The sequence below is a fragment of the Xyrauchen texanus genome, chromosome 47 (genome assembly GCF_025860055.1).
Source record: "Xyrauchen texanus isolate HMW12.3.18 chromosome 47, RBS_HiC_50CHRs, whole genome shotgun sequence".
Taxonomy (NCBI): domain Eukaryota; kingdom Metazoa; phylum Chordata; class Actinopteri; order Cypriniformes; family Catostomidae; genus Xyrauchen; species Xyrauchen texanus.
Genome location: NC_068322.1, coordinates 15,945,374 through 15,962,171, shown reverse-complemented (window position 1 = coordinate 15,962,171; position 16,798 = coordinate 15,945,374). Strand labels below are relative to the sequence as shown.

Sequence of the window (16,798 nt, the reverse complement as noted above, 5' to 3'; positions counted from 1 at the left end):
TTTTTAGTGGGTTGCTACACAGTCTCTAGTATGTTTTGCATTGTTTTTAGTGGGTTGCTATGCAGTCGCTAGTATGTTCTGCATTGTTTTTAGTGGGTTGCTATGCAGTCTCTAGTATGTTCTGCATTGTTTTTAGTGGGTTGCTATGCAGTTTCTACTGTACCGTGTTCTGGGTGTTTTTTTGTGTATTAACATGCAGTTGATACTGTAGCTTGTTCTGGGTGTTTTTTAGTGTGTTTGCTACGCAGTCGCTTGCATGTTCTGGGTGGTTTTTAGTAAGTTGCTATGCAGTTACAAATGTTGCGTGTTCTGGGTGGTTTTTATGGGGTTTCTATGCTGGTGCTTGGGTGTTCTTGAGTGGTTTTCATTGCGTTGCATGTGATTGCTAAGGTGATTGTTTATAAGTAAAAAGATCCCACCCTCAAGTCTCTATGAAATTCTGGTCCTTCGATATGATTCGGGTCACTCCATCAATGTAAGTCTAGCAATGTATTCATCCATTTTATCTACCAATAGGCAAAAAAAATTAACACACCTGTCCTCAAAAATCATCAGGATTGAGTATCCGTTATGTCTGTAGCACAAACGGTGTGGGATGATTAACACAACAAACCTTCACGCTTAGGATTACACGTTTTTTTTTTTTCAAATCCCCAACCTTATTTTTGAGCTATAGCAATAGTTAATAATTACTAAATTCATTCATATCAGGATTAACACCCCTCACAATTGACTGATCCCAAATCAGCCCTGCCACTCTGAAAACGAAAATACACACAAAAATGATTTTACAAAATGTTTTGTGTGTCACTCAGGGATCTAAGGGAAAACTTTTGCAGAAACCCAGATGACTCTGAAATTCCCTGGTGCTTCACCACAGACCCAAAAGTACGCAAAGCTTTCTGTACTAACATCCCCAGGTGTGAGTCAGAAATCTCTGACAGCACAGGTGAGATCATATAGACTTCAAATACACAATCACAAAATCTCAAATCTGTCTTATATGGCTAAGCAGCACAAACCACATTGAGCCACAAAATGAAGTTTGTTGTTCCAACACTCTTCCAGCTCATAATCATTTAAAGAATTGTAATGTTGAAAAAGAAGGAAAGATGTTTTGGCATCATGTACATATTGAGCCTGCCTGTAAAGATCTGGCACACCGCTCAAGTGTGATTTTGTTCTAGGTACCCTCACATTCCCCTTCATCTGTGTCACACAAATCACGTGGATTTAACTGATGGTAAATGCATGTATGTTTGCATGTGTTTGGGAGTGTAATCTGTGTAGGCAGGTGAACACCAGGATAGAAACTAACCTGAATATTATTAATATTAATTTCATGTCTGTTTCATTTGTGTCCTAGAGTGTTATGAAGACAACGGCGAGAGTTATCGTGGTAATTTATCAAAAACGAGATCTAGTATTCAATGTGGACTGTGGTCTGACCACACTTTCAGGTAAACAGCTGTTTCAATTAAATCACTAAAGCCATTCAAAGGTGCATGTGTAAGTTTTAAAATACTGTATCCTATCCCAGCTTTATGTGTTGAGATTTGTAATTTCACTTTGAGTTTAAATCCCCTGAATGTTAACACTTTGGCTATGTGCGGCTTTTGCAGTAACATTCCTCTGTTTTTGAGCCGCCCGAAATATGTTAAACATTGTTTCAACCAAAGTAAGTAGGTGGTTTTGGTGGGAGCATTTTGAAAACCTTTAAAAAACATTATTTTGCATAAAAAAAATCATTACACTACAGCTTTAAAGTAAAGGATTGTCTTTTGGCTGTATCAAATTATGGCTGGGTTTCCCAAAGTCCTAAGTAGAATGTTAGTTGCACAAAGGTCTCTTAATCTCTATGGCACGTCCCAAAAGCATCGATATCTATGTAGTGAGTCAAACATTTGTAAATTAACAAGAGCATTGTACCACTCTTACATTAAGTCCATTAAGTGCAACTTAAATGTATCTTTCAGAGTTCATAGTTTATCAGAGACAAAGGGTATGTACTATATAATAAATTATATTAATATATTTTGATCATTGGAAAGCCATTGTACACTGTTTCAGAGGATAAAAAAAGTGTTGAAAAATAAATCAGCAGGCAAACTGAAAATCCGTAGGCATTCTCTGCAGTCTGCACATGCGAGTTGATACAATTAGGTCTAAATTAACATGACACATAATACAGTATAATGTTTTATTGGCCTTCTTTGATAATAATTACTATAATGGCAATAGAAAGATTATATTTTCATAATAAACAGATTTTTAAGAAGACATATTTAAGTGTGTAAATATAACCCTGCAGTTTAAAACTTAAATAAATAGTTCTAAATAAATCACTTGAACTTGCCTTGATTTGTAACCAGCTGATTCATATTTAGATACATCTATGATTAGTTCAGTACTGATGTCCGTCTTCAATCCTGTTCTGTGTGCATCAGATTCCAGCCAAAGATTCATCACTTCAGGCTAAGTTAGAGCCCCACGTTATGATTCACATTGCGTACATTCACGTTACATGCATATCTTGCATCACTTTCATTCATTTCATTAAGAATTGAGCATTAATACATCTGAAACCCCATCTTGCCAAAGCCATCATTATTTCTTTATTTAAATTCTGAAATAGTTCATACATTTCGGCTCCTCAATAAGGTTACAGACAACATCTATATGGTCCACATTATTTTCATGTTGAGAAGACAAACTCCTGAACATACTGGCCAAAAATAATCAGCACCTTTGGACCAGACATTTGGACTGTAACAAGGCACTTAAGTTCTACATACTTTTTAACGTGCTGGTTTGGGAAACTGGTGTTACACAATCATAAAATAACGAGCGATGTTAGTTAAAATGATTGTAAAAGCTTAAGTTGCAATGTTATCAGGAGACCCAGCATGTGTTTCTTTCTCAATAATTGACAAAGCTATGAAATGTCTATGAAACAAATGGTCAATTAGCTTTCACCCATACAACTTTTTACAGATTCTAAAAGTGTTATTTTAGTGAGTATAAAAGAGCTCTAGTACAGTGTTTAGCGCATGTGCTGTAGAAATGTTGAGCCTTGGCGCTCATGTTGGGGGTGCAGGTTTAAGTCTGACCTGTGAATACCCTACACTGTGTCCAATAAAAGATGCAAAAGCCCCTCAAAAACAACCTTTTCTTGGTTTAAAGCTACATCAGAAACCTGATTTTGCATTTTGAGGAGGTCCAGAACCACTATAAGCATACTCCAATTTCAAGCGTAGTAGTCAATCAATATGGTGTTTAAAGTTTAAGTGTGTAAATGCTTTGGCACTGGCGACAACAAATGGATCTGCAAAAATAATTGTCTTCAAACAGGTTTCCTAAACCCTCCCCATAAACCGTTTAATGCTTAAACTTCACTTCATGTCTGAACTTTTACATTCAGTTCACCCTTCAAGAATGAATAATTGGTTACTTTCACATTTTGCACTTTTTGTGCACTTTGCTCTTTCAATCAGGATCTGACAACTATTTTTGAACCAGAAGTCATACATTAAACATTACATACAACTCTGATGTTGAGTTTGTTTTGAGAAGCGATTACCAGGCGGTATTACAACATTGAAAGAGGTCTAAGGCGGTGATAACAAACAGAAGGGGGAGCCGGGCAGGTCATATTCATCACTGACACTCTGAGGACCGAAAATACCACACACTGTTTCCACAGAGACAAATGCCCCATAAAACAGCTTGCTCAGTGTCCTCTAGCCCCTCCGCTCTGGCTAAGCTGTTAACATAACTTAATTTACAGGAATTTTAAAAGCCAAAATGGCACAGATAGATGGACATGTTTCAGAAGTGACCTCTGACTCCAGGAAGTACTGTCCTCTGCTCTCAAAGCACGGATAGATCAAAGCCAATCAGCTTCTTCAAATGTTGGCCAACCAGTGAGTCTGCCTCGTATGGGTCGAAAGGTTGTTTCTGAGAACTCAATGCTGGCTTGTTCAAAAGACACAGGGGATGAGAAATTACCTCTCCACTCTATCACTCTCTACTTCCTAGACATTTTTCATTCTGGATTTTGTGCCCCTCCAATTGCTGGACTGTCCGTCTTACGCTACAATTTATTTTCTTAGTAAGCCAACTCTGTCGAAGTTGCTTTGTGTGTAGGTTGGAGCTGGCTCATGTGTAGAGTTGGACTGGAGATGTAATGCACAGAGCCTTTGACTTCTCAGAGTTCATACCATCAAACTTTTATGGGTGCTGGAGGGAAAGGATGAAAACGATTCCTTTTTTGATGGTCTTTTACAGATTGTCACAGTCACATACAAGTCAACTTCCATACAAGTTTAATTTCCATTCCTCCTGTCTTGGCCTGTTCTTCTCAACAGAAATTCATATTTCCTGTTTGGTGTGTGTGTGTGTGTGTGTGTGTGTGTGTGTGTGTAGGAGAGACACGCGGTCAGCGGAGGCCAGTGCAGGCTTAGAGTTGAACTTGTGCAGAAATCCTGACCGAGATAAGCATGGGCCATGGTGCTACACATCTAACTCCTCCATTCCCTGGGACTATTGTGGACTAGAGCGCTGTGAGTTTCTTTTCACTATAGTAGACCAAATCATGTTTTAATAAATTCATGCAAATTATGTGCTGGTCTAGCTCATGCAGTATATATATATATATATATATATATATATATATATATATATATATATATATATATATATATATATATATATATATAACTTATTCTAAATACTTTGGATTACTTCTTCAGCACTGGTAGATTTGTTTAACTTGTTTTAACTATAAAATCTTTGCCTGTACAGTAAGACAAAATACATATGCTAAAAACACATTCTGTGAAAAACCAAAATATCTTATGCAGTGTTGTTTCTAAAACAAGATCAATCTAATTTATCTTGTTTTAAGGTTTGAAATATATTTTTACAGGAAAACAATACAAAAATGATTATCAAGAATATGATTTTTGGCATAATATCAAAGGTCTTACTAGAAAAAAATTAATTATGATCCAACGGGAATTTTCATGATAAACAAATAGGATCATGTCTGGTAACATGCATGTAAAATGGCTAGAAATAGCATTTTAGCTTAGCGTAAAGATGATAATTTACGCAAGGTATATTTATATTTCTTGTGCTCCAAACTTACTTCAAACGTACTTCTCTGTCTGCTCGTATGAATGTAACACATCATAAGAAAGTGTTTCACCGCCGTTCAAATGCACTTTGGATCACATCATTTATATGTATAAATGTTTTCCATCTGAAAGGACTAAATATTAAATTAAACAAATGACAATAAAATGCAAAGTAATCTCTTCAGTAATCAAAAATACTTTTTGAATGTAACTGTATTCTAATTACCAAATATTTAAATTGTAACTGTAGTGGAATACAGTTACTAATATTTTGTATTTTATATACTTTTATATTTTACATGTATTTAATTACTCCACAACCCTGGATATATATATATATATAGTGAGCTGTTGCTGAGATAAAAGGGGATGAGACGGAGGAGAATTGTGCTTGAACCACCTGTGTGTGTGTGTGTGTGGGGGGGGGTTATCCTGTAATTAAAGAACTGTTAATTGGAATGCAGTACGCATCTCCCGCTTCCTCCTTCCCTGGAGCTAAGGGATTTGTTACAACCACGTACATCCCTTCATGGCATCGGTATTCCATGATGACAGTGGCCTCTTGGCACACTGCAAAAATTGTTCAGGTATGGTTTGAGGAACATGACAGAGAGTTCAAGATGTTGACTTGGCCACCAAATTCCTCAGATCTCAATCCGATTGAGCATCTATGGAACGTGCTGGACAAACAAGTCCGATCCATGGAGACCACACCTCGCAACTTACATGACTTAAAGCATCTGCTGCTAACGTCTTAGTGCCAGATAGCACAGGACACCTTCAGAGGTCTTGCGGAGTCCATGCCTCGAAGGGTCAGAGCTGTTTTGGTGGCATGAGGGGGACCTACATGATATTAGGCAGGTGGTTTTAATGTTGTGGCTGATCGGTGTAAATTATGTAGCCTTTCTTGAACCCCGCAATCAGCACGACTTTGTCTGTGTTTGATGATGATACAGCGTATTCCAATTGAACAAATTTTATCAGGAGAAGTGAACTTAAACAGATATACTGTGCTTGTGAGTTGGGAGCAGAATACTGCATAGGGACCCTGCAGGACAGGAACACAGCTTGGGTGTTGCTATCATGTTGGTTGTAGTTTCTAGCATTTTTTTAAATGTAGCTATAAGCATTGCTAGCATGTTGCTAGGTGATGCTAGCATGCTATAGCATGTTGCTAGCCATGCTAGCAAGTTGATAGGCATTGCCAACAAGTTATAACATGCTGCTAGTGTTGCTAGCATATTTTAGCAGATGGTTGGATTGATGGATGGATGGATGGATGGATGGATGGACGGATGGACGGACGGATGGATGAACGGATGGATGAACGGATGGATGGATGGATGGATGGATTTCACCTGTACCCATGATAATCAAGTCACTGTACAAATTTCCCATACACAGTCATTATGAATTCAGATAGGATCCCTGAACTACATGCCACACGGGTGCCTTGTCCTCATTTGTAGCTTGAAAAGCTTTTCAAATGTTATGTAAAAATAGTTTTGTTTGTGGTTCTTGTCATTCTCCTCAAGCAAGCCGTCACACTAATGCCAGACAGATGTAGTCCTGTTCATCTCTGTGCCCATACAGCTGTGCCACTTCAGCTGAATGTTTTAATAGTATTGTATTCAGGCACAACTGTGATGGTCTGCTTGTGCACATTGATGAAGAGCAGGCTTATTGTGTATGCTCAATATTTATCATCTTAAATGGAAACATGGTCTTGGGATTATTCAATGATTATATTTTGTTTATCATTATATTTGTATAATTATTCAATACAAATCCGATTTTTTGGTTTGTCTCCCTGATATCATAATTTCTGCCGATCAAATCTCATTTATTGAAATTGGTTCGTCTGACAGTTATTTGAAGAGGTAGATATTAACATAGAACTTTTCATATCTGAAGAGCATTCAAGAGTTTATGTCATATATTTTATTGCAGTTTTTGAAAGTGAACCATAATTCTATCATTCTTTCATGTATTATTCAGGTAAATCGACGTCCTTTGATGACCATCAGAAGAGTAAGTGAGTTTATGTCTTTATGTTGTAAAGATCTTTCATATTTGCACATGCATTTGTTATAGGACTGTGTCCTAACAGTTCAAGGATAGGCAAGGAGGAGTTGGGAACTGGCTGAACAGTAAACATAAAGTTTTAATGTCAAACTTATTTAAAAAAAAAACATAATAAACACAGATACACATGCAACCCAGCCGCGTGTGTCTCTCTCTCTCCCTCGAGCTGGTTCCTCCGGCTCCCCTTTATCACCATCACGGCCCGGCCATGCCTTCCTTGTTGTCACACTCCTCCCCTGCCTGATTCAGGCCGGGTGCCACCAGTCTCACTAAATCCCCCTCCCCATCTCTAGAGGGGAGACCCTGCCCTTCCGGCCTATCTGTCAGCCGGTGGCCCACCCCGCCTCCTGTGAACCTGGGGGAGAGATGAGGAGAGGCACGGGGAGAGGGAAAGGGTGAGCGGAGACACACAGTATTTTAATGTCAAACTTAACTTAAAGCACAATTTGTCTATTTGTGCATATATTTAACACAAGTAACAACAGAACAGAAACTATGATTGAATTGCCAATAAATGAAGAGTAATTCCTTGAATAATGTCATAGCAGGAAAATGTAACATATTCAAATTATTGTTATGCGTCACACCCAGAACTGCTTGTGCTTTGAAGTGACTGAATGGACGTCAAAAAATAAAAAACGCAAATTCCAAGTGCATTGAAAGAAAACAAGTTCTTACCCAGTATAATATTTGCTTTCTTTACTGCATGGTCAGAAATGAACTTTTCCATAAAAGCGCCAATAATTGCCCTATGGAAATAATTTTCAGGGGAATTTTATGTTTATAAGGGCCTTTTTTCTAAACATATAAAAATGTACTGTCATTCTTTTATTCAAAACATATTTTATGTGATAGTGTGTAATGCTACTCTTAAAGTAGAATTTTAAGAACTATATCGGAAGGTATAAATGAAATAAAAACCAGGGCACATTTTGAATTTTAGGGCATTTTTTACATTTACATTTATGCATTTGGCAGACGCTTTTATCCAAAGCGATTTACAACAACTTGGAGTTAAGTGCCTTGCTCAAGGGCACAATGGTGGTGGCCGTGGGGATCGAACCAAGGATCTTCTGATTAACAGCCCTGTGCTTTAGCCACTACGCCATTTTTTGTTTCACTTTTGTGGGCATTTCTGTTATGTGCCCCCTTAATTTATGACCATGCACTGTTACTAGCATTCTTCGTGGGAGAAATATCTTTATTAACAAATTGTTTTATTAAAGCTTTCATAATATTTAGCATACCATATAAAGATAACGCAATAGTGGCATCTAGTTTTTTATTATTATTATTATTATTTTTATTATTACAATGGTGCGGTCCACGGCACCTTATTTCTTTTTCATCTGGCGCCCAGTAGAAAAAGTTTGGACACCCCTGGGTTATGGTATATACATGTGGCAAGTAGGAGGGCGGGGCCGGGCCGTGATGATGCATGCCCGGACCCTAATCAGGCTAATCAAGCCGACAAGAGGTCTAAAGGCTGCTGGAGGCGGCAGTTCGGGAAATAGAGAGCTACAGGCAGCTGCCCAGTTAGCATGTTTGTTTAATTAAAGGGGTCATGACATGGGTTTTTTTATTGTATTATTATGTTCCCTTAGGTGCAATTATAGTATTAATATATTTTTTTTTAAGAAAAACTTTTAAAATCTAGTGATTTATGACCTTTTCCCACCCTGTTTCTCATCCTCTGATTCAAACAGTCTGTTTTGGGGGCGTTTTCCATTTAAGACTTCAGTGTTAACGCCCACTGTTATGATTGGCTAACGTCAGTGCCTATGTATCAATTATTGACGCCCCAGCCAGAACAATATACAAGTAAACTAAGTAAAAACACTGTGATTATTCATAATGAATGAAATTGCGCTTTAAAAAGTAGTTTAAAGTTTAAAATAGATTACTTACAGTTTGCGTCGTCGTTGTTCCCAGAATAGTCGGCACGGACTTATCTTTGAGCAACAGTTTTCTGGCAAATCCAGCATCATATTGAGATTTGTTCTCAAAACAGTCATCCTTAAAATGTACAGAACAAACGCTTAAGTTAACACTTGCTGTGACTGGGACGTCCGCAAAAAATAAACTGCATCCATTTTTCCCTGACGTCTGGATCTTTCGGCAGCTTATTCAGAGGTTTTGTTTGACCACAGCTAGGAACAGCACATCTGTGTGGCATCGTAATTTTCCTGTGCACAAGTAGTCTCTGTCAGAGCTCGCTGTCCATCGACTGAACACTTGTGAGGCGACGGCGATACTGAAATGAGCGTAGTTGTCTTGGCGCTTAAAGCGTAGTTATCTTGTGCTGGAGGCGGTCATATGCAAACGCTGGTACGTCACTTCTAACCGTCACGTCACTTCTAACCATGAATCCAGAACGAGCTGTATTTTGAGCTTGATTAAATAAATGATTCGTTTAGAATGGGGAGGACGTCTTAAAATATTAAACTTGCAGGACGTTTTAATGATACAAAGACCTCTTATATACCAAAAGATCAAGGCAAATTTGGTTTCTCATGTCATGACCCCTTTAAATATTATTTTGATGCATTAAAAAAAAGAGAAAAAAAAAAGACTTTCTCTGATGCGCCTTAGCCTGGTCCTCGGTCACCCTTCAACCCTCTAGGGGATGACAGCCGCTCCTCCTCGGGTGGATTGGAGGCAGTCCTCCAGCCCCTGGCAGACGGAATGCCCCACCACATTTTGGTGGATGGTAGGGGTCACCTCCTCCCCTGGCAGCGGTTCTCCCGCTCCAGGCGGTCGGCAGTGAGCCCCTCCTCCCCTCACAGTCGGTGGTCATTGCTCTGCTTTCAGGCGGCCGGGCTCCACCTTCCCCGGCAGAGGACCACAGCTGCTCCTTTGGCGTGGATGGTAGTGGCGAGGACTCTACTATGGCTCATCCCTCCTCCTTCCCAGGTATCGGCACCAATGTAAGGAGGTAAATGGGAAAGGAAGATCTGAGAACCGGACGAAGCATCAAAGTAATATTTATTTAAACAAAAATACTGAAACATAAACGCATACAGGGCAGCTGCCTGTAGCTCTCTCTCTCTCTCCCCCGAACTTTATCCCTCTTGTCAGCTTGATTAGCCTGATTACGGCCCGGCCCCGCCCTCCTCCTTGCCACAATACACTATGTCTGCAAAAAGATAGCATTTTACTTAATTTGAATCATTTCAGATTTGAAGATTATCAGTTGTTGTCTTGTCTCATAACGTCCTCTATGTAAGTTACTATACCTCTTACCATCTCAGCAGGTGGAGGACCAAAACCATCCTGTTTCGTACACAAAACCACGCGGATTGTTGGAGGGATGCGGGTACAGCGGGCGGAGGATGGGAGCTGGGTCGTCAGCATTCAAAAAGGGTATGATCATGAATTAGCTTTACAAGACCCTTTTACACCCTCTCTAAAATATTATTGGGTTTCTAATTTCAGAGTAAGATGTTTTTGAGGCTTGGGTTCTATAAATGGTCTTTTTGCATTTATTTTATCAAACTCTTATGAAGGAAATTTAGATTCTTCTTTATTTCACCCCTTTAATGGGAATTGTAATTTTGCATGTGCATTGTATAATTTGACACCTAGCCCTAATGGTGTGTTCTGATTCATTCTCCTCCTCCAGGAACAGTCACTGGTGTGGTGGCTCTCTTATCCGTGAGGAATGGGTTCTTACTGATCAACAGTGCTTCTCCACCTGGTAATCTCTCTATCCCAAACCATCTCACATCCACCATTCACTACATATACTCACAGATGTGTCAAAACAGACCACACTTTAATTTGTTTTAATCTTGGGTGTGCATGATTCCGTATGGACACAAGCATGTCCTGGCCTTGTGTTTCCATCTGTCAGTTGATGTTTGCTGTGAGCCGTGTGGATCCAGAATTTCCGGTTTAAGAGAGTGCAGTTAGAGGCCTGTTGAGCTGTGACTGATGGTTTTCTGCACTTTCAGTGGTGCATCTGTTTTACCTCTGCGTTTGGTTGCGTGATATATGCCAGTGGATGTGCTTCAGTGACACTAGAGTGAAGGCCTGCTGTCTCTGTTTAGTTTGAGGGGAGATCAGAAGGACAGAGATAGAGAGAGGGGGAAAGAAAGGGGAACGAAAGAGAGCGTGTCTGGGTTTTAGATCATCTCTACGTTTCCCAGATCCTCTCCCTGGTGGGTTTAGCTATCTTGTGCTTCTCATGAAGATACAGACCTGGCTGGAGTCAGGCTGCAGTGCTTGAACTGACCTCTGCACCTTGAATAGAACTGGAGATGACTTTACCAGGGTTTCTCCCCAAGTTACATCTCATGCATGTAGAGAGGCTACTCTGCACTGTCTGCAAACCACATTAGCTTGTATAGTTTCAGAAGGCTGAATGACTTATCACTGTAATACTCTGATACTCATGCAGTCCTGTCGTGAATGGGTCAGTACTGACATGTATGTTCTTTGTTTGACTGATATGCTTGTACTATATATAGTGTATAATGGGACTTTGGTGTGTTCCTTAGTGTTCCTGACCTCTCGGAGTACACCGTGCAGGTGGGACTTCTCCATCTCAATGCCTCCACCAGCACACAGGGTCTCCGGATCGCACATGTGGTATGTGGACCCGAGGGATCAAACTTGGCCCTACTCAAACTAACAACGTAAGTCCATTATCTGCATGTTCATTCATTAATGTATTAATTCATTTATTAATTCATTCATTCATTCATTCATGTGGGTCTTGTGCCCAGGCCTGCCCCTCTCTCTGAGCATGTGCGAACTGTGCAGCTTCCTGTGGCAGGGTGTGCTGTTGCTGAAGGCACCTACTGCCTCATGTACGGCTGGGGAGACACTAAAGGTACTACTCTATTATGTTGTATTCTATTTTATTCTATTCTAGTGTGGTCTATACTATTCAGTTTTCTTCAGTTCTGTTTTACTGTGGTCGGTTCTTATCTATTCTGTTCTTTTCTGCTCTCTTCTGCTGTGGTGTATACCATTCTATTCCAATCTGTTATGTTCGGTTCATTTTGTCTGCCCTGTTCTGCTGTGATTTATTCTATTCTATTTTATTCTGATCTATTCTGTGTTCTGTTCTGTTCTGTTCTAGTTTGTTCTGTTCTGCTGTGTTCTATTTTAATATGTTATTTTATGTTCTACTGTGATCTAATCTATTTCGTTCTGTTCAGTTGTACTGTGGTCTATTCTATTATCTGTTACTGTTGTCTTTTCTATTCTATTCTATTCTATTCTGTTCTAAAGTGGTGTAATACATTTTCTATCTATTGTTTCTGTTCAACTTTTTTCTATTCTATTTTATTATTTTCTAGTGTTATCAATTCTGTTGTATTCTATTATATTCTATTTTATTATTTTCTAGTGTTACCTATTCTGTTCTATTCTGTTCTGTTCTGTTCTATTCTGTTTTACTTTGGTTTATTCTAATCTATTCAATTCAGTTATGTTTTCTTCTGCTCTGTTCTTCTGTTCTATTCTGTTCTGTTCTGTTCTGTTCTATTTGGACTTTGGTGAATTCTAATCTATTCAATTATGTTATGTTTTGTTCTGCTCTGTTCTGCTGTGGTCTAGTCTATTCTATTTTGTTCTATTCTATTCTATTGCGTTCTGTTCTCTTCTGCTGTGGTCTGTTCTATTCTAATTTGTTCTTATCTCTTCTTGTCTACTGTGATCTATTATATTCTAGTGTAATTTGTTCTATTCTGTTCTCTTCTGTTCTGCTCTACTGTGATCTGTTCTATTCTATTTTGTTCTGGTCAACTGTGGTCAGTTCTTTTCTTTTCTATTCTATTCTGTTCTACTGTGATCTGTTTTGTTCTGGTCAACTGTGGTCTATTATTTTCTTTTCTGTTCTATTCTGTTCTACTGTGATCTGTTCTATTCTATTTTGTTCTGGTCAACTGTGGTCAGTTCTTTTCTTTTCTATTCTATTCTGTTCTACTGTGATCTGTTTTGTTCTGGTCAACTGTGGTCTATTATTTTCTTTTCTATTCTATTCTGTTCTACTGTGATCTGTTTTGTTCTGGTCAACTGTGGTCTATTATTTTCTTTTCTGTTCTATTCTGTTCTACTGTGATCTGTTCTATTCTGTTTTGTTCTGGTCAACTGTGGTCAGTTCTTTTCTTTTCTATTCTATTCTGTTCTACTGTGATCTGTTTTGTTCTGGTCAACTGTGGTCTATTATTTTCTTTTCTATTCTATTCTGTTCTACTGTGATCTGTTCTATTCTGTTTTGTTCTGGTCAACTGTGGTCAGTTCTTTTCTTTTCTATTCTATTCTGTTCTACTGTGATCTGTTCTATTCTGTTTTGTTCTGGTCAACTGTGGTCTATTATTTTCTTTTCTGTTCTGTTCTAGTGTGGTCTATTCTATTTTGTTTTGTTCTACTGCATTCTGTTCTGTTGTGTTCTGTTCTACTGCGGTTTGTTCTATTATGTTCTGTTCAGCTGCTGTCAGTTCTGTTCTACTATGGTCTATTTTATTTAGTTTTCTGTTCTACTGTGTTCTGTTCTAATCTATTGTATTCTGTTTTACGGTTTTCTTTTCTATTTCATTTTGTTCTGTTTTACTGTGGTGTAATTTGTTATTTTGATTTTGTTCTGTTCTACTGTGGTCTACTGGATTATATTCTTTTTACTGTGGTATATTCTATTACTTTCTTTTCTGGTCTGTTCTACTTCAGCCTATTCAATTCTACTGTGGTCTATTCCAATTTATTCTATTCTTTACCTCTACTTTGATATATTTTTGCTTCAGATTGTTCAACACACATTCAAAGGGTGTTTGGTAATTTTCTGTGACTGCACATTTATGAAAGTAAATTCCAGGTTTGTTGACTGCAGTGCATTACAGATGCACACATCACTTCACCACATTTATTTTAACTCTCTTTAAGGCACTGGTCACGAGGGCAGCCTAAAGATGGTGGGACTTCCAATTGTCAGTAACAAGAGGTGTTCTCTAAGCCACAAGGGCTTTCTGCCAATCTCTGAGACTAAAATATGTGCTGGAGGCAAGAGAGACCACGGTGTTTGTGAAGTATGTGTCAGAACTTTATTAACAGCAGTAATCACCAGAAAATACATTTCTATGGCGTTCCGTGGTTCCAATCTTTTGTCCTTTTGGTTTACCTCATACAGAAAGACTACGGCGGCCCGTTGGTGTGCCAGGAAAGAGAGAGCAAGGTCATTGTGGGGGTCAGCATCAACGGCCGTGGGTGTGCCGTAGCCAGACGCCCTGCCGTATTTGTCAATGTGGCCTTCTACTCCGAATGGATCCACAAAGTCTTTAAATACTATTCAGACATGGAGATAAATTACTAGAACCTTCCTGACTGTTCCTCACCTATGATGTGAATAGAACTCACGGCACATGATGTTGTTTTTGTACGATTTGTATACAAACGGCACAAACGACTCTGAGGCCAAATTTGTGTTTTTCTTCAGATTAAATTAAAACCACTGGTACGGAAAAGGTGCAAGACATAAATAACTGAGGTCCTCAACTGGAAAGACAGGTCAGACATCAGACATGTATTTTTTTAAACCAATAAGTGGCTAGTGAGTACTTAATAATCCCAGACAGATGGATAAATGAAATAAAATACAAGAAAATCATTTAGGAGAAACTGTGGCGTTCGTCCATATGAAGATATTTGTCTCAGACCAGAGCAGATGTGTTCTAGATGTCACTCCCTGGATGACGATGACCTGAAGTTTTCCAACAGGATGGAGCCTTGGTTTTTACTCTGAGAGTTTTCAGATCACTGGGGTGAAGACAGAGATATTTTTTATTAATTTTTACTTGTTCAGAGTTGAGTTGAACCTGCATCTTGTCTTCCTCAGAGTACATCATTCTGAAATGTGAATTATGCTTTCCAAAACACCATTTTCAACATCAGCCACTTCACAAATCAGATTTGGAACTGTGACCTGCACCGTGGTTAGCATACATGACAAAACAGAATGTTATCACAGCGGCTTGAATGCATTTCCAAGGATTCCATAACATTCTAATGTTTCGCGCCTTGCCTTATTCCAGTTTGGAGCGTTTGGTGGCCCCTTTGGGGCTGTGTTTGTTTTTAAAGGACCTGTTTTTACTACACTCCAAAGAGTGTGCTAATATCACTCTGTATGTCTGTAGGTCTTATAGATCTGAAATTACAAGCATCTGAAGGTCTTTCTCTTCTCATGGTGTAATATATCTGTTGAAATTTTACAAGCAGTTCGCCAAGTATTTATTTATAACTTTTATAGAGCGACCAAAGTCACGGCATTTCATCTTCCCAAAGTGTTTTTTGTGTTTAATCTGGCATGTGGCTTTTAAACATAACATTTGTTAAAAAAACAAAAGGACTATATGTCTTTTAAGGAAAATATTGTTTATGTGCCATAACAGAGTGTTCTGACTACAAGATGGCTCCCCAAAGGTCTATAAGCAGCACATGTGTGTAGTCCAAGTGGACGGTCTTTAGCCTCATGGATCTAAGAGTGTAAAGTCACTTAATCAAACTGCAGTACTAAATAGAGTAAAGCAGTCAAGATCAGCTTTCAGTAGGCAGGGAATATTATCACTAATGTTTATGACCTTTTAAGTGCGTTTTCTAGATGATAATGTATTATATTGTAAATATTATGTTCGCTATGTATATAAGGTGCCTCTGTTTCATACCAAGTGACATTTTGTATTTCAATTTGATACTTTATAGTTTGTCCTTTTAAATGAATGTTCTCTTTGCGCTGCTGCTATCAATTGTCTTTATTTTAAATATGTAGGCTGCTGTTTTTTATTAAAAAAAAACAACAACAACAAATTATGACTGTTTTGTATTTGTATTCGAACCTTCAGTAAATATACTTGCTACCTTTTTAAAAAATATATTATTATTTTTTGGAAATAATTACATATTTTCTATATGTTTACCACTAATATTGCAGTCCCTATTCAATTAAATATGGCTTATCAGGAGTATTATGATAGATCCTGGTTTGTTGTTACTTTCTGTATTAGTCTGAGACCCATGGTTAGCATTCATCTAGGTCTGATGTTTCACCCTGACATGTGTGTCAGTTTACTTTCAACAGGTTGTGTGTTCAGCATAGCTGATGAATTCAACTCTTATGAGCAATGAGCATGAACATGTGAGAAAAATGGCAAAAACAACCCCAATAGTTTCCCGTTTCCTTTAGGGCGCTTAAATCATCACAGGTCAAAGGTGAGAGTTCAAACTGTTGAAAAGGGAACTGGATTTAGAAACCTGTTAGTGTAGAGTTACTTCTGTTAAACAGGAGCAAGTGGGATGGAGAAACAATCATAGATGAGAGTAATGCTTTTTTAAAGACACAGTTCTCATGTGTAAGCTGTTTCAGCTCCAGCTCTATATAGATTTTTGTTGCAATGTGAGCTTAAACTAATACACCTGATTCAATTAATCCAACATCAGTTGATTATTGTTGAATCAGATGTGTTAGTTCAAGGCTGGAACAAATTATGCTATCATAGTCTCCCTCAGGACAAGAGTTGAAAACCACTGGAACAGACATGGTGTGCTTCCAGCGTTAGACGTCTGATCTTCTATAGGAC

At 38.4% G+C, this 16,798-nt stretch overlaps 1 protein-coding gene across 1 annotated transcript in view; it reads left to right on the top strand.

Annotated features, from left to right (window-relative positions):
• The window catches only part of LOC127639153 (hepatocyte growth factor-like), a 31,436-nt gene extending 15,485 nt beyond the window's left edge, over window positions 1-15,951 (top strand). The window contains exons 9-18 of the mRNA XM_052121028.1: window positions 816-949; window positions 1,367-1,460; window positions 4,426-4,562; window positions 7,137-7,169; window positions 10,475-10,586; window positions 10,846-10,920; window positions 11,723-11,860; window positions 11,951-12,057; window positions 14,112-14,254; window positions 14,356-15,951. Of these exons, the coding sequence (XP_051976988.1) occupies window positions 816-949; window positions 1,367-1,460; window positions 4,426-4,562; window positions 7,137-7,169; window positions 10,475-10,586; window positions 10,846-10,920; window positions 11,723-11,860; window positions 11,951-12,057; window positions 14,112-14,254; window positions 14,356-14,538 (1,156 nt within the window). The 3' untranslated portion in view covers window positions 14,539-15,951. The remainder of the gene's footprint in view (window positions 1-815; window positions 950-1,366; window positions 1,461-4,425; window positions 4,563-7,136; window positions 7,170-10,474; window positions 10,587-10,845; window positions 10,921-11,722; window positions 11,861-11,950; window positions 12,058-14,111; window positions 14,255-14,355) is intronic.
• The last annotated feature ends 847 nt before the right edge of the window (window positions 15,952-16,798 follow it).